Genomic DNA, 26,643 nt, shown 5'->3' with positions numbered 1-26,643 from the left:
ATTAATGTCACTATTTGATTCTAATCTCCAAAGTTCATTCTTTGTTTTTTGTCCAGAAGGAAACTTGAGAACTCCATCCATAGTATTATTGAATTTCAGATCAGCGTAGTCTTGAGGTGAGTTCACTAGAGAACATTAGTTCTCTAGTATATATGGCGTATATGCTTCTGCTCTGTTGTTGGATACCTCTAGATCGTCAGGCTCTTGAGGAAGAGACTCAACTTCTCTAAATCTAAATAAGCATCCTAAAAGTCGTACACATTTTCCACATAGCTGTGTGGCAACTTGGTATTATTAACTACTTGGGAGAAAACTATACCTCCAACACAGCTAAAATTTAAGCTCAAAGTGGAATACAAAGTCTTTCTTACTAGAGGAATGTATACGGAGGAATGTACTCTGCCTTCTGTGAGGTTTTCTAGCAGATCCAAGTAGCTGATGGAAAAAGTAGATATAATCACACTAGTAATAAGTGGAAAAGTAGATAGGAGTGGGTATACAGAGCGAGTAACACTTGATTCTAAATGGAAAGAAACATCAGGAATGTCTTTCCAGAAAAGGTGACATTTGAACTGCTGTGAAAGATGAGTAGGCATTTTCTCAATAAAAGAACAAAACCTGCAAAGTTCTTGGGATTAAAAAGAGCACAGTGGGACACAGCATGTGGTCTGTAGAATGTTTGAGATGAAGCTGGAAAGGTTGGAAGAGGCTGGAACACGAGGAACTTTAAATGCTGAGATAAGGAGTTTGGATTTATTTATAGCAAACTATCCCAAGGATTTAAAAAAGGAAATGATACGGTTGCATTTGTATTTTATAGAAATCTCTTTGGCAGAAGGTAAGACAACCTAGAATGTGTGAGAGTGCAGGTTTAGAGACCAATTGTTGTTGTTGTTGTTTAGTTGCTAAGTCGTGTCTGACTCTTTGTGACCCCATGGACTGTAGCCCACCAGGCGCCTCTGTCCATGGGATTTCCCAGGCAAGAATCCTGGAGTGGGTTGCCATTGCCTCCTCCTGGAGACCAATTCAGTTCAGTTCAGTTGCTCAGTCGTGTCCGACTGTCTGCGACCCCATGAATCACAGCCCGCCAGGCCTCCCTGTCCATCACCAACTCCCAGAGTTCACTCAAACTCATGTCCACAGAGTCGGTGATGCCATCCAGCCATCTCATTCTCTGTCATCCCCTTCTCCTCCCGCCCCCAACCTTTCCCAGCATCAGAGTCTTTTTCAGTGAGTCAACTTGTCGCATGAGGTGGCCAGGGATCTGTTATACTAATTTCCAGGAGAAATGAAGACCAACATGACTCAAGACAGTGACACAATAGGTGGGAGAAAGGGAGTGACTTCCAAAGACAGTGAGGAAGTTGAAATGACATGATGTTGACAGTGGTGAAAAAGAAGAGTCTAGAATGTTCCTCAAGATTCACACATCAGTGTGATTTCCTGCATGCATCATGAAGCCATTAACAAAGGGGATTTCAAAGGAATGGGTTTGAATGGACAGAGGTGAGTTTGGTTTTGGACACACTGAGATTAAGTCATTCATGAACTCTAGTTATAGCGGAGCCAGGTCTGGTCCTCAGAGAGATGTCAGAACTAGAGATAGATTTACGTTGCCATGATGGGGTCGTCACTGATGCTGTGAGAACGAACAGGAATCCCAAAGAAAGGGTGAGAAGAACAAGGGCAGGCTTATTGTGTATCACTAAAGAGTTTCGATAAGAAAGCCCTGGTTCTCAGTCTTTATCCAAAACTTGAATCACCTGAAAGATTTATATTTTAAGATTCAAGAAGGCAATGTAATCAAATTATTTTCATGTCCATTTGCTCTGATTTATTTATTCCGCTGGTATCAAGAGAACTAATGTTTGAGATGCCTTAAAATAATTTCTATCTATTTACAGCTCTCTGTGATCCAGGAAGTCACAAAATCTTTGTAAATTTTGCAAGTCTTTGAGAAAAGCCTTCATGAGATGCACTTTCAGACCACAGGCATATGGTGAGAGTGCCTGCCTTCCAAAGCAGAGACTGAGAAATAGAAAGATTTGGTTATAGTTCAGATAGTTTTTGAACTGGTTTGGCAGTAATGGGTCAATTCTGTTTTAATGACTACATTTTATTTTCTTGATGGCATACTTTGTCTATGGATTTCCATATATATCTATTATAGAACTTTTAATATTTTATCTGGCATATGGTCTTTTCGTATTAATGATGAGTGTGAGGTTAAAAAATATTCACAACCTAAAAGTTGAGAGTTATGTTTTATTCAGCAAGAATTTTTAGGACTTCAAGCCCAAGAGGCAGCATCTCAAGTAGCCCTGAGAAAACTGCTCCGAGGAGGCAGAGGCGAGGAGGGAGCTAGGTTAAATAGGAGTTTTGCAGCAAAGGGCAGGTAGTTTGAACATCAAAAGATTATTGTAAATTAAGGAAAGCCAGATATCCCAAGTTAAGGGATTGAGTGCTTTTCTATCAATGAGAAGATGCAAGAGTCTGGACTCACTGAAGTCATTCCTTTGATATGTACCTCATATACAGGGGCCAGTATCCTGTGTTTTCACATCCTGAGTTTCCTCAGGACTCACTGGCCCCACGCTGGAGGGCTGCAGTCACTGATGACTGTGACATCCTTGTTTACCAATACGGCAGGAAATACTCCGTTTCTCATGGGAGATGTGAATGTGGCCATTTTAATGACATAACCCAATAGCACTGCATGTAGTTATTTCATAATTGATGAGCTCAAACTAAGTTCATCTGTTTTTTAATTGAAATATATTTGACATATAACATATAAATTTAAGGTGTGCGTATTAATTTAATACATTTGTATATTTTAGTGATTGCCATTGTAGTGATAATTAGCACCTCTGTTACATTAATGAATTATCTTTTTTTAACTGGTTAGAATAATTAAGTTCTAGTTGCTTGGCAAATTTGATGGTTGTAGTACAATGTTGTCATCTATATTCTAGCCTATTTTCTTCTTATATTGGGTTTCTATTAAAATATGTCTGCCAAAACCAGTTGTAAACAACTAGGTAATGTGAACAGATTCTCATATGAATTGATCTGAATGTTTATCAGCAGATAGATTCATTTTTTTCCTATAAGACAAATAAGCAACTTTTTTGTATCTGTAGTGATGTTTTAAATTGATAAATACAATAGGGATGATAATACAACAAAATCTTCTGTCAGTTTTAATAATAGCAAATGAGATTTTTGTTGCTCTGTTTGTTTCATGATGCCCTTTTAGAGAAAGGCATTTTCCAAGGCCAGAAAAAAAAGTGATTTATCAATTGAAAGGCCATACAAAATGTTATTTCAAATTTAAATGTAACTGAAATATATTAGCAAAAACTCACTCATATCAGAATTGAATTCACAAACTTAATGAATGACAAAATTATTTATACCTAAGAACAGAATCATAATTTAGCAATAAATCTCTAGACACTATTTTCAAAATAATTTTTTTTTTTGAGTTCATTTTTATTTTTTTATTTTTGAACAGAGGAAAATTTATGCGTCGAACCTGGACTGGTCACTTATGATAATATACATGCTACAATTCCATTCTCTCCAATCATTCCACCTTCACCCTCTCCCACAGAGTCCCAAAGACTGTTCTAAATGCCTATGTCTCTTTTGCAGTCTCTTATACAGGGTTTAGGTTACCATTTTTCTAAATTCCATATATATGCGTTAATATACGGTATTGATGTTCTTCTTTCTGGCTTACTTCACTCTGTATAATTGGCTCCAATTTCATCCACCTCATTAAAACTGATTCAAATGCATTCTTTTTGATGGCTGAGAAATACTCCATTGTGTATATGGATAAGAAAGCTTTGGTACATATACTCAAAATAATTTTTTGAGTGTACTGAGAAATGACCAGGCATGTATGTTTTATACAGTAATGATACATTTCCCCATAAATAGCATATTCTTGAAGAATTGGATTTAACTTGAATTTTTAATAGATTTTAGGATAAACTAATAGCTCAGCTGTTAAAGAATCCACCTGCAATGCAGGAGACCTCGGTTCATTTCCTGGGTCGGTAAGTTCCCCTAGAGAAGGGATAGAATATCCCCTCCAGTATTCATGGGATTCCCTGTTGGCTCAGACAGTAAAGAACCACCTGCAGTGTGGGAGACCTGGGTTGGGAAGATTCCCTGAAGGAGGGCGTGGCAAAGCACTCCAGTATGCTTGCCTAGAGAATCCCCATAGACAGAGGAGCCTGGCGGGCTCGGTACAGTCCATGCAGTCCATGGAGTTGCAAAGAGTCAGACATGACTGAGCAACTAAGCCCAGCACAGTACTAGTAAAGTTTACCCAAAGGCACAGAGCCAGTAAGCAAAACTAAGATCATAAAGACTACAGAGCTTACATATTTGCTAAATTTTTATTTTATAGTGGAGTATAGTTGATTTACAATGTTAGTTTCAGGTATACAGCAAAGTGATTTAGTTATACATACATCTATTCTTTTTCAGATTCTTTTCCAATATAGGTTATTACAGAGTATTGAGTAAAGTTCCCTGTACTATACAGGAGGTCCTTGTTAATTATCTATTTTGTATGTAGTAGTCTATGTTAATCCCAACCTAATTTATCCCTCCCCTAACTTTCCCTTGTGTAACTATGTCTGTTTTCTATGTTGTAAGTCTGTTTCTGTTTTGTAAATACCTTCATTTGTATCACTTTTTAGATTCCGCATATACATGATATCATATGGTATTTGTCTTTCTCTACCTAACCTCACTTAGTATGAAAACCTCTAGATCCATCTATGTTGCTGTAAATGGCATTATTCATTTTTTATGGCTGAGTCATATTCCATTGTATATATGTACCACATCTTCTTTAAGAGCTTCCATATTTAATTAGCACATTGTTTGTGGTATTCCTTTTTATTGAAGTGTGAATAGAGAACTCTGAGCTTCTTCCTGTCAATTTCTTGCTCCCTTTCTTGTAAGGCTCTCTTCCATCTTTCCAAAGTAATCAGATAGTAGTAAATGAATGGAAAGTATGGAAATGTCCTTGGCTTAAATGTAAATTAATACAATATACAAATTGAAGGTACAAATGGTAGAAATAGCAGAAAGTTATGTACTATTGCATCTTTGCAGGTTTACCCCTTGTGTGATAGGTCTTGCAAATTGGTGGCACCAATTTCATGAGATCTGAGGTGTAATAAAAGGTCTATTGATTTTTATCTTTAACACCTTAATGCAGGTTTCAAAACCTTTGTTATTTATTTATTTTTCAGTTCAGTTCAGTTCAGTCGCTCAGTCATCTCTGACTCTTTGCAACCCTATGAATCACAGCACGCCAGGCCTCCCTGTCCATCACCAACTCCCGGAGTTCACTCAAACTCATGTTCATCAAGTCAGTGATGCCATCCAGCCATCTCATCCTCTGTCGTCCCCTTCTCCTCCTGCCCCCAATCCCTCCCAGCATCAGAGTCATTTCTAGTGAGTCAGCTGTTCGAATGAGGTGGCCAAAGTGTTGGAGTTTCAGCTTTAGCATCAGTCCTTCCAATGAACACCCAGGATTGATCTCCTTTAGAATGGACTAGTTGGATCTCCTTGCAGTCCAAGGGACTCTCAAGAGTCTTCTCCAGCACCACAGTTCAAAAGCATCAATTCTTCGGCGATCAGCTTTCTTCACAGTCCAACTCTCACATCCATACATGACCACTGGAAAAACCATAGCCTTGACTAGACGGACCTTTGTTGGCAAAGTAATGTCTCTGCTTTTTAATATGCTGTCTAGGTTGGTCATAACTTTCTGTCCAAGGAGTACGCGTCTTTTAATTTCATGGCTGCAATCAACATCCGCAATGATTTTGGAGCCCAAGAAAATAAAGTCTGACACTGTTTCCACTGTTTCTCCATCTATTTCCCATGAAGTAATGGGACCAGATGCCATGATCTTAGTTTTCTGAATGTTGAGCTTCAAGCCAACCTTTTCACTCTCCTCTTTCACTTTCATCAAGAGGCTTTTGAGTTCCTCTTCACTTTCTGCCATAAGGGTGGTATCATCTGCATATGTGAAGTTATTGATATTTCTCCTGGCAATCTTGATTCCAGCTTGTGCTTCTTCCAGGCCAGCATTCCTCATGGTGTACTCTGCATATAAGTTAAATAAGCAGGGTGACAATATATAGCCTTGACGTACTCCTTTTCCTATTTGGAACCAGTGTGTTGTTCCATGTACAGTTCTGACTGTTGCTTCCTGACCTGCATACAGGTTTCTCAAGAGGCAGGTCAGGTGGTCTGGGATTCCCATCTCTTTCAGAACGTTCCACAGTTTGTTGTGATCCACACAATCAGAGGCTTTGGCATAGTCAGTGAAAGGTACAATTTTGTTGTTGTTGTTTTCAGTCTCTAAGTTGTGTCCAATTCTTTGCAACTCCATGGACTGAAGCATGCCAGGCTCCTGTGTCCTCTACTGTCTCCCAGAGTTTACTCAAATTCAGGTACAATTTACATGGACTGAAATGCATTAATTCTACTGGGCAGTGACTTGGACAAATGCATGCACCCATGTCATCTACACCTTTATCAAGATGTAGAAGTTTCCATTCACCCCAGAGAGTTCTCTCTTGCCCTCTCCCAGTCAATCCCCACTCCTTCCTCTCAGATTTCTATCACTGTAGTTTAGTTTACCTGTTCTGGAACTCCATATAAATGGAGTCATGCAGTGTGTTCTTTTTCGCATCTGACTTCTTTAATAAATACTGTACAGTCTTTGAGGCTGATCTTGTCTGTGTGAATCAACACTTTCCCCCTTCTATTTTAGTGGTATATCATTGTAAGAATATTGTTATAATTTATATATTCATTTTCCTGTTGGATGGATATTTGGGTTCTTCTGCTTTTTAATTATTATAATAAAGTTGCTGTGAATATTCTTATATATATATATATATGTATTTTTTTTTTTGCAATCAAATGTTTTTCTTTTGCCTGTGAGTAGAATTGCTTGGTCACACAGCAGGTGTATTTTTAACTTTTATAAGATGTGGCCAAACCATTTTCCAAAGTGGTTGTAAGTTTTTAAATTCTCATTTCATATTCCCATCAGCAATGTATGGAAATTCCCCTTGTTCCAAATCCACTCCACATTTGGTATTGTCAGTCTCTTTAATTTTAGCACTTTTAGAAGGTATCTTTTTATAGCTTTAATCTTTTCAATCTTTTTGTAAGATTGCAGTTTAATTTCTTTTAGTTTTTTTAAAAAAAAATCAGAAGGATTCCTGGGCAAGCAGAGACTAGAGTTTTAAACTGTTCTGTATTGTAAAGTCAGTGTATTTTATAGAGTTTGGAAAAGCCTGAAAATTTTAAGTAATAATGTCAAAATTTCCTGTAAGTCCACAATTTAGTTTTTTAAACATTTAATTTCATATACATAAATTATAATCTTAAACTCTTACATCATTAAGTGTGCCCCCAAACTTTGAATTTTATGACATAATAAAATTCAGTATATCATAGAGTATATCATGATTTATTTTACCATTTGTCAACTTTCTGGTATTTGAATTACCCCTAATTTTATCCCGACATGAATAATGCTGTGTGTGGAACATTCTTATAACTAAATCTTATGTATGATGCCAATTACTTCTTTGAGACAACTTCTTGCCAGATCACAATGTTGCCTCATTGTCCTGTTTCCAGTCTTTATACCTCATTGTCTTTAATAGAAGTCCCAGAATAATGTAAAATCCCACTGATACAATCAGATGTCCTTATTGTGTGGCTGCTTAAGAATCCCTGCCTCACCACTAAGATTCGGGCAGTGTATTTATGGTGGATGTTCTTTCTTTTAGAAAGTAATGCTTCTGAAAGTTGCTTTCCTCATTAATTTTAGTTGTGATAAGTGTGTCATTCATGGAGGTACTCTGTGCAGTTAGTGTAAAATGTTGAAACTTACACAGTCTGATTAGTTCTCTGAAACTCCTGTGTCTACTGCCTTGTGTGTTACAGTGAGTGAAAAGTGAAAGTGTTAGTTGCTCAGTCGTGTTTAACTCTTTGCAACCCCATGGACTGTAGCCTCCCAGTCTCCTGTGTCCATGGAATTTTCCAGGCAGGAATACTGGAGTGGGTTGCCATTCCTTTCTCCAGGGGTTCATCCTGACCCAGGGATGGAACCTGGATCTCCTACATCGCAGGCAGATTCTTTACCGTCTGAGCCACCGGGGAAGTCCTATATTGTGTGAAAAGTCAGTGAAACTGACACCTGAGGAATGAGTTGATGTGAGCCAGGTGAAGGTTAGGGAGCCTGGTAGAAACAAGCAAGGGAAGAGGATGTGCTCTGACAGCCATAAGGCGGGGGCAGCTGCATCTGTGGAATGAAGAGTCGCCAGGTTGGCTGGAGCATGGTAATCCTACGGGACAGGGTGCTGGACAGGGCTGAGGGGGAAGCAGGGCTGTGAGGTCCAGGCCTCTCACTTGGTTCAAGTTTTTGACTGTTGCAGTTTGCTAGAATGTGATAACAGTGACTTTCATTTTTTCTTTCATGCTTTTTCACCTTAAATTTCACTCTGGTAGATATTGGAATTGTGAATTTTCTTTTACATGAAAAATTTTTGTTTATTGCCTTTTTCTCTGGGCTTTACTGTTTCCACTTTTTTCTTTCTATCTTCAGTTTCTTCCCCCATAAATATAAATGTGGACTAAAGGTCAGACCCTTGAGGTGATTTTTGAATACTTCTCTTCTTGAAGCTTGTGGTTAAGTACCTTGTAAGTAGACTGTATTTTGGTTGTATTTTATCACTTTTGACCTACTCTGAGTATCTGCCCATCTCTCTCCTTTCATCCTTTTTCTTCTTTCTTCTTTCCTTCCTCTTTTGGCATATAGGATTTTCAGTTGATCTTTACTTGAATAATAAGTGAATACATTGTTGTACAAAATTAACACCTAAAGAAAAATATAAAAGCAGTAAGTAAAAGGCCCTCCATTTCCTCTCGCTTCTACTTTTCTTCCCAGTAAATGTGTAGCATCAAGGGTTTGATCCATGCACACATATTCATACCATGCCTTTCACTAATAAAGATTTTTTATTTAAAAATTATTTCTAAAAATCTTTGAAGCTTTTTTTTCTGCCTGTATATATGTATTTTTCTCATATTTTAAAGAGCTTCATTATATCATGTCATATGGCTGAACCAGTAAAACTACTGGTATATTCTCTGTTATTGATATTTCATTTGTTTCAACTTATTTACTAGATATTATACCACTAGTACTTTGGTAAACTTTCTTGTGCATATATTTTTGTGCAAACGTGCCAGTAATCCTTAAAGATTTACCCCTTTGTATGGAGTGGCTGGTATAATCAAGTACAGACACTTAAAATGTTGATACTTCAAAACTGCGTTATCGAGGGCTTCATCTATTTCTGTTTCTATGAGCATGAAAGTGCCCATCTCCTAGAATTCTAACCAGTAACTGATATTATCAGCCTTTTTAACTTTTTCAGTCTAACAGATTAAAAAAGAGATATTTTAAATTTCTATTTTCCAGTTACTTGTGAGAGTAAGTACTTTTTCTCATTTTTATTTCTGTTTGTATTTCTGCTTTGAATTTCCTATTCACAGCAGGGTTATGATTTTCTGTTTCACATGTGTCTTTATATTTCAGTGGGAGGTTAGTAAAGGTTGCTTCAGGAGCTGCTATCCAATGCTATTTTAAATGATAGCTGTAAAAGTTGGATTTTGAAAGTGATAGGGGCAAGGTTGAATGATACCGTTATGTAATGTCAGTTTCCTTGGACAAGTTTTTCAGCCCCATTAAACCTCAGCTGCCTCATTTATAAAGTGGGGATAGCAATAGTACCTACTACAAATAGTACCTACTATTTGTCATGAGGGTTCAATATTTTTGTGAGAGTTAATTAATATTATATAAAGTGCCTAGAATAACAGCTGGCACAAAAACTCAACTGACATTATTGTTACTGTTGTTACCATCACTTTTATTGTCAACATTTTGTGAAAGTGAGATGTGCCTTTGGGGAAAATGCCGTGGAAGGAGCAACTTAGCACTGCTGGATATACTTTCAGGTCCCTGCTCTACCCAGTACATGGTTCTTGATTTATTCCCCATTCTCCTCAGTTGGTATTTTCATTTCCAGAATTTATGCATTTATATCTCTTTCATGATTTTTAAAATGTGGTCCAAAAAGAAACAAAGAGAAACTATAGTGATTGGGGCATGTTTATGGGGGCAGAAGGGAGCTGCTGTTGAGGACCTTGAAGTTGCACCCGTACAGTGTGTTGTGAATCCTGTCACATGATGAAAGCTGGATTTCAGAGGCACCTGCCTTATTATCCAACTTCTGCTTCAAAGGCAGAAAGAAGAAAGGGAAGCAAACCTCTTCGTTTAGTCTGCCCTCAACAAAGGCTTAGGGGATTTTCTGAGGCACAGATGTGTGGAAGTTATGGTTATTTAGACTGACTCCTGATGGAATTTATATGCACAACTGGGAAGAAAAGACTTTTTTGAAATCTGAACTACTTCTTTAAAAAATCTTCAGCAGAAGATAAAGGTGATGGGTCCCTTTTATTCCTGAAAGGAACCTCTGCATTCCAGTTTCGGATTGAATGAATGTAGGTACCCTGGTCTGCTTCCTTATCAGAACAGTCTCAGAGGAAACAGTCACCACCAGTGAGGTTTGGAGCCACCAGTGAGGCCCAGCGTGCTGACAGCTTCACTCTTAACTTTCAGAGTTCAAGGTCTTTGCCTTTAGGCATTAAGTGTTGACCATATACTTGGTCTTTCAAGTCCTACTTGCAGGAGCAACCATTAAATTATTACTCTAGCACTCTAATTGGCATTTATGGTATCCCTAAGAATGGGTAAGATTTAAGGCATGGACGATATTACCAGTTGGGGATTAGGAGGAATAAGGGAATTCCTTTGAAATATATGCCTGCCTTGAAGAGGGCAGGCCTGGAGAGATGAAAGAAAAGGACATGAAGGTGTTTGTTGTCTGATGCAATGAGATGAAGGCAAGAGTGAATACAGAGGAAGGCAGCTCTGAGAAAGCCCAGAGAATAGTGACCTCACCGATTCCTGAGTGCTGATCTATCTCCACCCATTTTACCCCAGACCTAGAATTGGTAGTACATTGAAATAAACGTAAAGAGATGGTTTCTTCTGCTTCTCTCCTCTATCCTTTTTCTTCCTCCTACCTCCTCTTATTAAGATTTTGACTGTTTAATAATTTCTCTATGTTATAGAGGAGACTGTGGATTAAAAGTGAAAAATTTCCTCTTCACTCACTTGAAAGTGAATCAACCTGCATGTTGCTTTTCATATTAACCATTTATTTGGTTACCTGCAGCTCAACTGGTAAAGAATCCGTCTGCAATGCAGGAGACCTTGGTTCCATTCCTGGGTCGGGAAGATCCCCTGGAGAAGGAATAGGCTACCCACTCCAGTATTCTTGGGCTTCCCTGGTTGGCTAAGACAATAAAGAATCTGGCTGCAATGTGGGAGACCTGGGTTCGATCCCTGGGTTGGGAAGATCCTTTGGAGGAGGGCATGGCAACTCACTCTAGTATTCTTGCCTGAAGAATCCTGATGGACAGAGGAGCCTGGTGGGCTGCAGTCCATGGGGTCGCAAAGAGTCAGACAGACTGAGTGATTTAGCACACACAGCACACTTCTCGCTCACTATTTAGTGAGATGATTGGTCAACAGAATTTGGAGGGGATTCTGGAAAATACCAAATGTAAAAGCCTGGTAGCTCAAATGGTAAAGAGTCTGCAATGCAGGAGACCCGGGTTCGAACCCTGGGTCAGGAAGATCCTCTGGAGAAGGAAATGGCAACCCACTCCAGTATTCTTGCCTGGAAAATCCCATGGATGGAGGAGCCTGCCAGGCTACAGTCCTTGTGGTCAAAGAGTTGGACATGACTGAGTGACTTCACAAAACCAACATTTTATAAAAACCACTTCTATTTCTACCTTGTATGTTTTATATGGTTTGACTACAAAATAGGTTAATCAGTTACCATTAACCAGGATGGGAAACATGAAGAGAAAAACCGATTGGAGAATGAAAGAATTTAGTTTTTGAAATCTTGAGTTTGAGATGCCTATCAGTCATTCAGGTAGAACTGTTTTACAGCCAACTGAAAATAGGGGGCTGGAGCTCCAGAAAGAGGTTTAGGATGAAGATTAGCGGTCATTACTTTAAAAAGCTTCAAATATCAATTGCTTATAGAAAACGCTTTAGTAATAATTTAACCTTCAATGAGGTTAAACACAATTGCTTTTTAAAAAATCTATTATGTTGAAAACCTTTTTCTAATTTTTGGTTCTATAACATTGTTTTAAATTTTCAGTAATTATCCACTGTCAAATTTCTGCTTGTTCTTAATTATTTCTCTTGTATCTTTTTCAGTTGATAATCTAATCCTAATGCATTTGTATAATACATTTTAGAGCAAAGAATAACTAAGTGGGATCCAACAGAGAGAAGAGAGAAGACTAATGAAAGGAAACCTCAGTTAGCGTGACCTTTTTGAATTCTGTATTGAAGGGTTAGCATTTATTTCTAATTAAAACTTATGAACTTATTCTTGAAAATCTTTCATGAGCCATATTCAAAAATAGAAAACTCTAAAATATCAAGGTAGTTATTATACATGTTATGATTTGCTAATAAACATTAAGACTAACTGAAACAGCAGATTTTAGTGAAACAAATGTTTAGAATTGACAGTCAGAATGTAAGCAAGACGTTAGTTAATTAATATGACTTCCATTTCCTTTCACTTTGTCTTTTGCTAAACAAGTTTGAGTGATACACTGTATGTGGCCTGAATTTCATAATACCCATTTCATCGTTCTTCTAATGCTCCCAAGTTTAGTGAAAATAAGATCCAGTTTGCTTAGTCTACTCTAGAAATATTTGCACTATTTTAGCGATTGAGTTTTGAATTCCTTTCTACATCACCTTTGCATCTAAATAGCACTTGTTTTCCCATGACACTTTTATAACCTGCCTCTGTTTTTGCCTGTCAGATATAATACTGCTATTTTTTTATTTTTAGATTTTTTTTTTAAATTTGGACCATTTTTAAGGTTTTTATTAAATTTTTTACAATATTGCTTCTGTTTTATGTTTTGGATTTTTGGCCAAAAGGCATGTAGTATCTTAGCTCCCTGACCAGGGACTGAACCCATACCCCCTGCATTGGAAGGTGAAGTCTTAACCACTGGACTGCCAGTAAGTCCCTCATACTGCTATTTTTAACTTCTGAACTGCTTACTCTTCTTACAAATAAGGAGCATCTCTTGCAACTGTACTAAGTCATCTATTGGTTTATTCACTGAAATGTTCATCATTTTTCTTTGTATATTTGTAAATGTCTTGTCAGATGGAAACTTTTTGGGTCAGTGTGGAGTATAAAATAAGGAACATAAACAAGTTTTAGAATGTTTAGACTATTTCCAAATATTAGACACAGTATGAAATATTTCTTTGTTTTACAGTCTGTCTAGTTATTCTGTGCATTTCCAAACATGCTTTGAAAGATAGACAATGTGTTAAAGACAAGCTTAACAGTTCTAAGCAATTCTGTTCCCATTCTCACAATTTTTTTTCCTGTTTAAGAAGCCTGGGAAGAGCTGATGTTGTCTAGCTAATATCTGATGGACTTTATTTCCTATGTGTGAGCAGTAGTATTTTCAAGTAGTCACCTTACAGATCACAGTGTTCAAAATACCAAATTAAAATAGAAATCTGAGATTAGAAGTTTCAAATGATAAAGAAAGATTGCTTAGCTCTGTTGATACTTAGCAATCAAGTGAAACTGAGCAATAATTTATCAAGTCTCTTGAATTTCTCTGAGTATAAAATACTCTTAAGTTTAAAAAAGTGACTTACGTCACACTAGATGATATTTGAGTTAATGTCAGTGTAACAAAGATTGATATCTGAAAAAGCAAAGTGTTTTGTCTCATTACTGTGAAATTTTAAAGCACTTATTGTTTTGTTTTAATTATTATCATTCCATTCCACTTTCATGAGGAGGAATTTCTTTCAACGATCTACTTTTTATTTGAAAATATATCCATTAATCTCAATAGCTTTTAATCAATAATGGAAAGCTGAGCAAGTGACATATTTTGATTTATTAATTTATTGCCACTTAAGCAATCCTTTTCAAGGCAAGAGTCTTTGTAATATTTCAGTCTGCACCATTCACTTCTGTGTGCTTTTTTGACACTTAGAGAATTCATCTCCATCTTGTTATATGAGTTATTCTATTTATTAGTATTGAAGAAAGGAAATTGGAGATCAATTACAAAGAAGTAGCTGCTATTTTTGCAAAGAAGTTATGGGAAAAATGAGGACAAGTCAGGACATGATGATCCACAGTCTGAGACTGCGTTCCAGTGGCCTCTTGTGGGGGGAGGGGGATGATGAAGTCTGGTAGGAAGTGCTTTGGACATAAGCAAAGAAGGATGAGCTTGACTGAGTAGAAGTGATTCAGAATCTTCCTTCTTATTCATCTAACTTATTCTGCTTCTCTGCAATAGCAGTTGAGTGTCAACAACTTTAAGTGAAAATCAGGCACTGAACTCCCGAAAGATGAGACACTGGGGGGACACTTCTAACTGTCTGCACTATGTGGTACAAAGCAAAGAGAGTGGGTAACTGTTTCAAATCCTGCAAAAGTAGCCAGAGATGTTTGTGCCCCTTAATAAATGGTGAACCATAACTAATAATGAGCTACTGGTTATTTATTTTTTCGCACTTATAAAATATCATTGACTTTTTCTTTATTTAGTGTGCTATACTATTTTAAACAGTATGACACTACATATTCATTACTCTGAATTTTATTTTGGGTAAACTTTTTTTTCTAAAAGGTCTTAAACAACACCACTGCATATTGCCATAACATACAAAAATGGACTTTCTTGTGAATCTTAGAAATTAAAATAATTCTTAATTAAAGCCATGTCATAGTTTGTTTTAATGTTTTCATAAAGCTGTCAGAAATTTTACATCAACTAGCCTCTTTTAAAAATAATATCAACCAAATTCCTTAGTTGTAGCTCATGTTTAAATATTCTAATAGTGCAGCATATTTTTGTTAATAACATTCAGTCCTGTTCCTTTGGGTAAGAGGATCAGATTGGATACCCAGAGGAAATCGCCCTGACATGGGACCAGCAGCTCTGGATGACGGGACCATGTGCTGTCACTCATCAGCTAAAGTGGGCTTAGATATGTTGACCCCACTTCTTATATCTGTCCTTGAAAGACTGATGAACTTCCATTGACTGAGAACCTGCTCTGTGTTGGGCAGCATGATTACAAATCTTTACAGCAGTCCTTCAAGGTGGGCATCACTATATCCATTTATAAATGAAGAAGGTGAGGCTCAAGCAACTTGCCCATGGTCCCATAGCTAGTGAGCAGCAGATGCTGAGATTTCAAACCATCTGGATATAAACCCATGTGTTTTATTGCACAGATTTATAATCATCTGAGTTACTTATATTTCAGTTTTGGAAATCACTATCCTGACCGTTTTCTTCTGCTTTTCTAAACCTTTTTTTTTTTTTTTTTAATTTTTACCTGTTGTGAATTTTTCTGAAAAACTACTATTGATTTTTAACTAACCACGTTTTGAGCAGTTGTTCCTTGACACGGTTTTCTAAATCTGATTGGTTTTTCAGTGTTTCATCACAGATCTTCTTAAGACAAACTAATTGCACATAGTCTGTCAAACTGGATGTGTCTGTTCTCATCCATTGATACAATTGTAAATAAAATTATCGAAAATAGCATTCGCATACCTCTCGGCGTGACGATTCTTTTCAGGTTTGCCTTTCACATCTTGTCTCCAATTTATTGTGGTCTGTTTATTTCATTAGGTGGTTGTCGGGTTTCGTTCGTAATCTCCCTGTCTGTGGTTTTCTCTACGGAAATAGACGAATCAAAAGAAAAAGTGCAGCTTGTGAGACTATTCTCCTGTCAGAATGGCTAATTCTTTCTGTAAATGATATACAATTATAGAGTCTTGGTTTATCATCCAGAGCTGTGCTAGTTCGTTCTTTGCAGAATTGAATTCCCTTGCGTTCTTATATTTTCATCCTACATCCTGAAGTCCAGCTGTATAAAAAATATCTTCATGCTCAGAGGTTCCTTTTGTAATGGAAAGAAACTTTAATTGCTGCAAGGCTGAAGGTATCAGTTATGATCAAAAATAGCTGCACTGTTTTAGCAAGATATACATTAATTGCCCCAGTGGTTGAAAACTGTTAACAATTATAAAGGAAGGAGTTAGCCCCTATAGGATCAAGAAAATAATTTCAAACTATTTTAGTTATTTTTCAAAGTTCTGACTTGAGCATTCTTATCATCTTATTACTTCCAGTAACTCAGCTTCCTTTGGGTGCTTACATCCTCAGCAAATCCTGTGACAAGCTATGCTTCATCTTATGCCTCTGTACTTTTGTATCTGGAGATTATGGAATTGAGAAATTGACTTTGACATAATTTTATAAAATTAGTGTGATAAGATTAGCCTTTCTCTTTTGTCTAAAGATCTGATATCTGACTGCTGTAAACCTTCGTAAGTCAGTTCTGAAAGTTTAAGAAATGGGGAAAGTGGAATGGAGTGAAGTGAGGTAGAATCTGCCCTCGTCTGTTATAAACTCTGGAATGATATTTATTAAGCTGTCTGGAGTCTAAGCCAGAGTTAGGCTCAGTAGCTCCCCCAGGTTTATATTCACCTATAAGTATCATATTGTTTGGTCATTTTATGCATGTTGTCAGTACTGAATAAAATTTACTAAGTAGATATTATTAAAAGGGCTTTGTTTAGAATTCTTTGCATACTGCAATACCCAGTGGTGGAATTTTCTACTAGTTAGTTGACACATTTTAAATAATTTTTTTTCATTTTATTTATCTAATTATTAAAATACATATAGCAATACATGACTATATCTCCAAAGAAAGTAAAATATTTCCAGATAAATTGATCTATCCTCAAATATACTTCTCCAGGGGAAGAAAGTAGATTCTTGTCAGTTTGGCATGTATCCTCCAGACCTGAATTTTATATATTTATATATTATATATATGTATATACATATAGAAAACATACAGTTTTCATTTTTATGTATATGTTTTATATAAACATTGTACTGTATAAATATACATATATTTATAATATTTATATAAATCAGTACTGTATTATTACTGTTCAACATACTGTATATTGTTTATCATTTTTCAAGAAAGTTTTTCAGAGTTTTCCACTTAGCAACTTTGGTTAAAAAGAGTTCTGTACCACCATTTCTTTTTTCTTTAAAATTTTTTAACATGAACCATTTTTTCAAAATTGTTACAATATTGCTTCGTTTCATGTTTTGATTTTTTGGCAGTAAGGCGTGTGGGATCTAAGTTCCCCACTGGGGATTAAACCTACACCCCCTGCATTGGAAGGCAAAGTCTTAACCACTGCGCCACCAGGGGAGTCCCCCATACCACCATTTCTATCTCAGGCAAAACTGTGAAAGATACAAAATTTTTTCTTGGCCTGTTATCTTGTTCATTACCTTTTTTATCCATTCTTGTTTTTCAATCTCTCCTCTCCTTCCTTATCCTGTCACTTAGACACTAAGGAAAAGATTCCTGCCCTTGACTTGGAACTTAAGTCAGTATATTACTTACAACATGTGTATTAATCGTTAGCACCAAACATAAAATAAAGTACTTTGTTCCAGTTAAAAGAACTTCCAGTTACCAGTAAGTCAATGTGGAAAGGTTTCAGGGAGCATGAGATTTCTTCTTTGTCCCTGAAGTACCCACTCTTTCAATGAAGCCATAAAACCAACTGAGCCTGAGTGTTTGGGAAAAAAAGAAATAAAAGCACATATTTTGTACAGGACTTACATCTGATTATGGAATCATTTGTTGAGTTCCAGTTTATAAGTTGAAACCATGGGCTCCTCTACCCAACCAGAAGAAAGGTAATGATGTATTAAGATTGTTCAATACATCCAGATGTAAAGGAGACAGATTATTTGCTCTGAGAATATGTAAAAGCGTGCAGCGCTACAACTGTTACGAGATAGTGATGGTTGCAATACAGCCAACAACCCACTGGCCCTAAAAAGGAAAAAGAACTTTTATGTTTTCTAACATCAGGCTTTTGGCTCCTCTGCGGTCATTTTGGATCCCAAGCTGTAAAACAATTTTTACAGCTACTCACATATACCTCTGTGGTTTTCAAATTCACAATCCTGCTGGTGTTTTCTACCTTGAGGAATGCATACCTACTTATTATATGTGAGCCATGATGCTAGCCATTTTTGTGTACTTCATATTTTATTAAAGATGTCAGATTTAATATGGCAAAGATTAGGATACCCATTTTACACGGGAGGCCATTGAAGTTCAAGATCACTTAACTAAAGTGGTTGTTTCATAATTCAAACTGAGGTAATGTTAACTGCAATGTCTGTTTTTTCCACTAAGCTTTACAGCTTCTTTTTATATCCTTCATTTTCAAACAGTATTGTGTAGATTTTTTTTTTATAAGCAATCTTGCATTATATTTTGGACTCTCACTCTAAATTAGTGTCATTTTGGAGCAAGTTTAAAAACTAAACTATGGAGTATTCATAATTAGGTATGAATGCAATTTGTTGTGTTGGAAATTCTGTCAGCCAAAACCCATTTAAAGTCTTGCTGGTAGAAGTTTTCTTTTCACTAAGAGCATCTGCTAGCTAAAATAATGACCAAGAGAGAGAAGCCACTCAAATAATCAAGTCTGTTCACTGACTAAACTCATTTCTCTGTTCGCAAATTCTTAGATTAATGAAGACCCTGAGTTGTTTTGAAGGATTACATAAAGAATTCTTCTATACCTAGTAATGTCTTCCCAGTGTTTTGAAGAGGAATTAGAATTTTATTTCTCTGCCTGTCCAGTTATCTGACAGTTTTTTTTAAACTTATTTATTTTTAATTAAAGAATAATTGCTTTACAGTATTGTGCTGGCTTCTGCCATACATCAGCATGAATCAGGCACAGGTACATATATGTCTCCTCCCTCTCAAACCTCTCTCCTACCCGATCCCACTCCTCTAGGTTGTCACAGAGCTCCGGTTTGAGTTCCCCGAGTCATACAGCAAATTCCCAGCGGCTGTCCATTTTACATATGGTAGTGTATATGTTTCCATGCTGCTCTCTCCTGACACTTTTTTTTTTAATGTAATGGACTTGTAATTTAGCATTTCACCTTCTTTTTGTTGTTGCAAAATAAATTTAACTACTTAAAAGTATTTCCCTGTTAAAATATCATATTTACACCTAGTGTAGTTTGTCTATATATTTTACATTGCACTGAGTGAAAACGCCAGTGCTCTAGAATGACCTGTTTTTGTATTCTTAACTGATATCTTTACTCTACATTGGTATTTGAACTCATCAAAGCAAATTTATTATTCTAAATGGGATTGGTTTTTTTGGTCTTGTATTTCTTGTCACAATTCTAAGCATTTTGCTTTGCGAAGATAATGCTGTTTTGAGTCTAACAAAATATCTCAAGATTATTGAGTATATTTGTGCTTAGCACTGGAGAAGGAAATGGCAACCCACACCAGTGTTCTTGCCTGGAAAATCCCATGGACAGAGGGGCCTGGTGGGCTACAGTATGTGGGGTCACAAGAATTGGACACGACTTAGCGACTAAACCACCAAACCACCACCACCATGCTTAGCAGACTTTAAATAATCAGGAAGTATGTTTAAAAAATTAACTTATTCTTTTGAATTTTGAGTGAATAACTATTTCACAAGGTTAGATGCTTCTGATAAGCTATCTAGGTTGGTCATAACTTTCCTTCCAAGGAGTAAGCGTCTTTTAATTTCATGGCTGCAATCAGCATCTGCAGTGATTTTGCCTGGTGGGGTCGCAAAGAGTCGGACACGACTGAGCAACTGAACTGATTGACTGATGTTATTTAAGTAGTGAAGGTGTTACTGAGTTTTGGGGACTATGTTGTGACATGGTGGGAGATGTACCATTGAGACACCAAAAGTTGTACCTATGTTTGCTTTATCCACTGGAACCGTTGCTGAGGATTTGTGAAATGGTTTAGGAATAACATTCAGAAATGCATTTGTCGCCGATGTTTCAGAAATGCAGGCAAGATTTTCTGTGTCTGTGCATTTCTTAGATTGGCAGGATCTTCTAAATAGTGATTCAAATTTTAGAAAACAACATTCCATGAAGCCACTGGCAGTATCATTAAGTCTACCCCCACCTTTACAGTCAGTCTTATCGCATGTTTCAGTTTGCCTGTCTGAAATATAAGCCAGTTTCTAATTATCCACCCCCACCAAAGAACGCTGTTCTGCTTGAGGCATTGTCACAGAGCATAAATTGTTCCATGTCTAGAAATGTCAGTTATTATTGACATTTTTATTTTTGTTATTTTTTTCAGAGCATCAGGGCATCAGGCCTTATCCTGTTGGAAACAATCCTTTTTGGGTCTCTGCTTCTATACTTTCCGGTAAGTAATGTATTTTTATAATTGCAGTTTAAAAATAACCATTTTATTTTGCTGTATATGTATATTTGCTTGTATATACTATATTGTTTATATGTTTATATCTGTGTACAAATTTGTATATCTGTATTTATATTGTTTACTGTATAAATGGATGTAAATGGCTTTACGGATATTCAAATCCTGGCTCTTACCTATTGGGTGACTTTAGACAAGTTGGTTAGCATTTCTAAACTAACCTTGGTTCCTCCTGTAAAATGGTGCTAATTATACTTTTCTTCCCAAATTTGTGAGAAGCAGTTAAGTGCTTAAGTGAACTCACATGAAAGGCATGCTTGGTATATACATATGAATACTGGTTTCCTTCTTCTTCCTCCCTACTTGAATCAGAACCGGCAGACACACCAAGTAGTTAATGCTGAAAATTTCCAAGTGGTTATGTAGAAAAATAAACAGAATAAATGTGTGGGATACTAGTGGTGTAGATAATCATAATCTAGACCTTCCTATCACACTAGTTATTTATCTGTAACCAGAAAATAGTATTGATGCTACTGATTCAATTCAGCCAACTTCTGTTCAGCAGTTCTTTGGTCGGTGTCGTTTCTCCTGCACAAACTTGGGTTCTGATGGCCTGTTTCCTTGTGGCTCACTACTGTGTCTGTGGCACGAATCTAGTGCCCGTCTCCACAGTGGAAGCACAGTGAATGTGCAGCGAGTAAATGAATGAGGTTATGTGTGCATGCATGCCTTTAAGAGCTATACTCTAAAGTAGTGACTGTTGTCCTATTGAAATAGCCTCCAAAGAATCTGCTTGATTGTCGAAGACCAAGAATGATAGTCCTATTCATACTACTTTATTTAGTGCCTGCTAGTTTTTAGCTAGGCAGTAAAACACTTCTTAACTTTATTTTTAGGTGTTAGTAAATTTGGGTTTATTTTTTACTTATAAGATTCATACTTATTCAAACCCAGTGGCCATAATAAAGAATATGGGCCTAAAATCTATAGAAGAATTTAAAGCCTTTTAAACAGAAGAAGTATTCTAGAAAAGAAGGATGTTGGAAAGAATAGTAAATGTTAGGCTGCTAAATATTAAAAGCAGTCATTAGAGACCCTTTCATTGACTGGAATCCAGTTTTGAAAACCATCTAATGGACCTATACCTGTGACATCAACTACAGAGAAAAAGAGGAGAAAGAAATGGAAACTTAAGGAGAACAAAAGATAACACCAATTCTACTTGACAGTTCTGTTATGCCTAGGAGGAAAAAGGGAAGAGAAGACTTACCAAATCAATCCTGTCCAACAGGAACCTTAGGATACCTCACTGTGTTGACTTCATCTTTAACTAACTGTCTGTTTCATCTTTCATAACATAAATTTTTTCTTCAACTTCTTGAAATATTAATGGGTAGCTAGCTCTCCAGTTCATGCTGTGTACCTTGGTTTTAAATAAGTTAGTAAATAGTGTTCATGCTCTGATGGCAGAAAGGGCCAAATTATTTAATGAAGACTTGGATAGAGCATAAAATACAGAAGGAGAAAAGACAATGTACTACTGATTGAATATGGAAAAGAAAGTAATCTGGTTTTAGGTGAGAGAATGGGGATGATGTCTCAGAAATTGATAATAAAACCTTTGGCTACCTAGAGAATGTTTATGTATGTGGGTGTACATGCATAGAACTTTTTGACAAGAGTAAGTTGGTCATTAGCCCAAAGCTCATTGGCTTTCTTAGGTTTTGCAGAAATGAAGTTTTTGACTTTGAGGTTGAGTTTTTCCTATAAGGAGGACCTCTGTAATAAGTGATAAAGGTGATTGAGTAAATATAGTCAAAAGATCTAATTATTTGATGGTGTAAATGTGACCTCTACGTATCTGTTAAATATCTTACTACTTTCTCTGTTCCTTGTGTGGCCTGTACCAGAATTGCTTGTAAAAATTTTACTGGGGGTTACAGTTATTTTTTTTTTAAGTGTTCTTGAGTAAATTAGAATTGTTTTTCGAGCTAGGTAACTCCTTGGAAGGACGCTTTGAGGATATTCACTGTTCTAGTGAGTTGTTATGCAATGAGCCTTTTCTTCTTTTTATGCTGCATATTGTCATACAGATTTGCAAGAATTAAGGTTATTTTTGCCTTTTCTAAGCAGTCTTAGACTACAGACGATTTCATAACAATGCTTATATTGGAAAGTCCAAATTAGAGATTGTCATCATTCTGTAGATAAGGACAAACCAAAATCTGACTAAATTTAGCATTGTTATAATTGGGTAGCAGAGAGCTGAAGCATTTAAAACATTTTCTTACAGACTCTCAAAAGAGAATCATAATTTGAAGCCCATAGATTTGTGAACAAATGATTAGTCTTCATAATCCCCTGAATAAAACTTTCAATTTATAAAAGAAAGAAAAAGAAAACGTTAAAAATCAGCTAAAGTATGTTTTTCTTGGTAAATCACGTAAAATGACATATTATGGATTACGACTGAGCGACTGAACTGAACTGAAAGCATATTAAGTAATATGGAGTCTAGAGGTTTGTTTTTGGCGTGGCTCAACCACCAGTTTCAGCTAAGAAAATGCATTGTTTCCCTCTAACCTTGGTGACCTATTAGATTGGTGGATGTGCCTTTCTGTAAAGGGCACCAATACATGTATAAATACGGTACTTACTCTCAGGTTGTTCCCCCGACACTCACACCCCCCAAGTCCTATTAAGAAAAGAGCTGTAAAGTATTAGAACTGAGGGATATCAGACACAGCTTAGTCTTGATTCAGCCTCTGTTTTGCAAGGAAAGAAGAGAGGCTGAGAGAAGTTGCAGCTCCTCCAGCTTTCCTCCGTTAGGTGATGAGAAAGCCAGGAGAAGACTAGTCTCTGGGCCCCTGGCCCCGCGCTGTCTTCAGTTTGTGACATTGCTTCTGATGGAGGGGACGGGTGTGAGATACAGGTGGTGTGACACAGTGTCGTCAGGGAGGCCCGTGTTCTGCCCATGGATCAGTCACCTTTCCTCTTCAGGCCTCCAAGGTAATGAAAGCCTCAGAAAATAAAACCTTTTTAAAATAGCTTGAGCTTTGGCACTAAGGAGTTTGATGTAAAACTCCCATGAACTTGGATGGACTGTGTTATTGAACCACATGGAGTTTCTGGTATTCAACTGTTTTACCTACAAAAGCAGAAATGTGATCTTTCAGACCTAATCAATCATCCTATTAGACCATGCCAGGTTGGTTTCAGTGGCAGAGAACCTAACTCAGTTAACAGACTGCTTTCTCTGTGACCACCCCAAAGCCTAAAACTAAAACTTGGACTTCTACTCCTGTTAGAGCACGTGAATCTCCAGAAGAGGAGAAAAACCAGGAGCACGTTGCTTCCTTGCAGAGTTCAAAGGGCAGGAAATAAAGGAGAGAGAGTTGAAAGCGGGGAGAAAGGGTGAGAATGAGACCATGAGAATACAGTTGAAGCAGCTAAGGTTTTAATCTATTACTATTACTATTTATTTTGATGCTCAGATTAATGCAGAATTGCCAGTGGGAGACCCTTAAGCTCCCTCTTGCCTTCTTTTGATATGTGACTTCACCATTCTTTGAACACCTCCCTACCTTCTAGTGCAACAGAAAGTTCTTTCCATGCCCCAGCCCTGGACTCAGCCTCTTTCTTCTCCAGGGAGTTCTGGTGCTTTTTAGGGGAAAATGGTAGTAATTCGATTCTGGGACAGAGTCACTTCCGTTGTGACAAACGCAGGGCAGAAAGTTCCCAGTTTTACAGCTCGGCCATTGTTTCTCAAACCTCAGTTATCTAGAAGATTTTGTAAGGAGATTTCTCCTCAACCCTAAGATTCTATCCTTAAGAAGTTCTTAAACTGATCTAAGACTGCATCTTACTTGGTGTCATTTAGATCCATTTGGCTTGATAGCAAAGCAAAAGAGAGAAAGGAAACAGAAAGGAAAGTTACTACCCAGGAGCACAGCAGCACTGTGGAGAAAGCAATAATACGGGGATGCGGTTTCATGCTGACATAGCTCTGAGAGTACCGGGATTGCAAGCTTCCCCAGGGGCTCTGTGGTAAAGAATCCGGTTGCCAATGCGGGAGACATGGGTTTGATTCCTGGGTCAGAACAATCCCCTGGAGAAGGAAATGCCAATCCACTCCAGTATTTTTGCCTGGAGAGTCTCATGGATAGAGGATCTGGCAAGCTACAGTCCATAGGGTCACAAGAGAGTCAGACATGACTGAGTGACCAAACACAACACAGTAACAACCACTCCCAAACATCTAGACGATTTCAGGAGTACTGGCTTAAATATTGAAATCAAAAGACACCAGAGAACTAGACCACCTCTTCAAGGGAGTTTGACCTGTGGGATACCAGGTCACTTTGTTCTCTTCTCTAGGGTAGGTTAGAGGAATAGAAGAAATGGTTGTGGGACTTCCATGGTGGTCCAGTGGCTAAGACTCCATACTCCCAATGCACGGTGCCCAGATTCAATCCCTGGTTAGGGAACTAGATCCCACATGCCACAAGTAAGACTCAGTGCAGCAAAAAAAAAAAAAAGGAATGGTTATAAATACCCTGGGGTTCTGTGCAGTTCCATTTGTCCCCTCCTTCCTGAGCTCCTCTTCCTTAGCAGCCTTCAGACAGAAGCCTGATCTGATGAGTAGGGGGAAAAATAGTTTACAAGCAAAGGCATGGAGGTTATCCATTGTGCCTATTCCAGGGTATTTGGTAAAGAGCCTTGGGTTAGCAATGTGTCAGGAATTTATTAATAATCTTCCTTCAGCTGAAAGAGTTTTAATAAACCAAGCCTTAAAGAGTTAAGAACTGGACCCCTAGTTTGGAGCAGTTTTCATCTTTAAGCAAATAAATACCAATTAGACTATATGTCTCAGAAATACTTTGTTGCTTTTATGAAATATAATAATTTGTTATTTACAGACTAGGATAAAATGGAAAAATACAAGGAAAAGATCAACAAAAGTTGTTATTATCCAGAGATAATCATTGTATACATTTGATCATTTGAGACATTTGTAAATGCACATATATAATTTGAAATAGAAAATGGATGGTGGAAATTGAGATACAGGTTAGATAACTTTCTTAACAAAAGTTACTTGTAATCATTATTATTTTAATCAAAACACTGAGGTGGAACAAACTATTACCAATTTTTAGATAAATGAATCTTAATAAACATTATTAGTTCTAAAAGATATAAAGTTAAAAAATATTATAAAATGTTTTAAAGTTGGGTTAATTATTTTTTTCTTAGCTATGTTTCAACTTTAGGTAGTATCACTAGAATTCAGCTGACAGCTAAGAAATTGAACTCAAATACAATTTCTTTGGCCCCTTCTCCCCACTTTCTGAGTTTTCTTAGTTAATAATTTTTGAGTTGTTAATGTTTATAATATGCAATTTTGAAGTTACAATTCACATAGTCATTCAACCTTAGGTCTGTATTTAATGTCTTCCACTAATCTTTATAACCTGACTTCTTCAATACTCATTTATTTTTATTGTTGCTTGGTTTTCATTTACAGTTTTTCATGCAGAAGTCGTGAGTTCTATAGTTCTTGGGTTCTTACATGTTTGAGAATCTCTGCCCATTTCCTTATACATGAAAAATAACTTCCATGGGTGTAAAAAAATCAAGACCCACTTTCTGTTGTTCAGCATTTGTGACTGTTTTCTATTTCTGGATCTTAAGATAACTTGATTTTTCCCATGGATGACTTGGTATTTTTGCCTCAGTGCCAATAAGTCATTCCTTTTAGTCTTGCAATTAAATAATCAAAAATGCTCCTATACCCAAAAAAATGAAACTCCCTTTGCCTGGAACTCACTTCTTCCTATTATTTATGTGACAGCTTCTTCACTTGCCTTCACAACTTTGCTGAAATATCTTTAAGGTGAAGTTCACCCTGCTGACCCTACTTTAAATTGCAGACAACACTACTCTTCATAGTACTTTGGATCACTCTCACCCTGGTAATTTCTTTTACATAGAATTTATCACTTTATATATGAATTTTATTAATATTATTTCTTATACATACATATTTT

The 26,643-nt window shown here is 36.9% G+C and overlaps 1 protein-coding gene across 1 annotated transcript in view; it reads left to right on the top strand.

Annotated features, from left to right (window-relative positions):
- Window positions 1-26,643, top strand: part of GPR158 (G protein-coupled receptor 158) — a 548,344-nt gene that overhangs the window by 443,035 nt on the left and 78,666 nt on the right. Inside the window, exon 8 of the mRNA XM_055428550.2 lies at window positions 20,507-20,575. Coding sequence (XP_055284525.2) covers window positions 20,507-20,575 — 69 coding nt within the window. The remainder of the gene's footprint in view (window positions 1-20,506; window positions 20,576-26,643) is intronic.

This window comes from Moschus berezovskii, chromosome 15, assembly GCF_049115385.1.
Source record: "Moschus berezovskii isolate FMDL1 chromosome 15, NW_MosBer_1.0, whole genome shotgun sequence".
Classification (NCBI taxonomy): domain Eukaryota; kingdom Metazoa; phylum Chordata; class Mammalia; order Artiodactyla; family Moschidae; genus Moschus; species Moschus berezovskii.
This window is presented reverse-complemented; position numbering and strand designations above follow the sequence as displayed.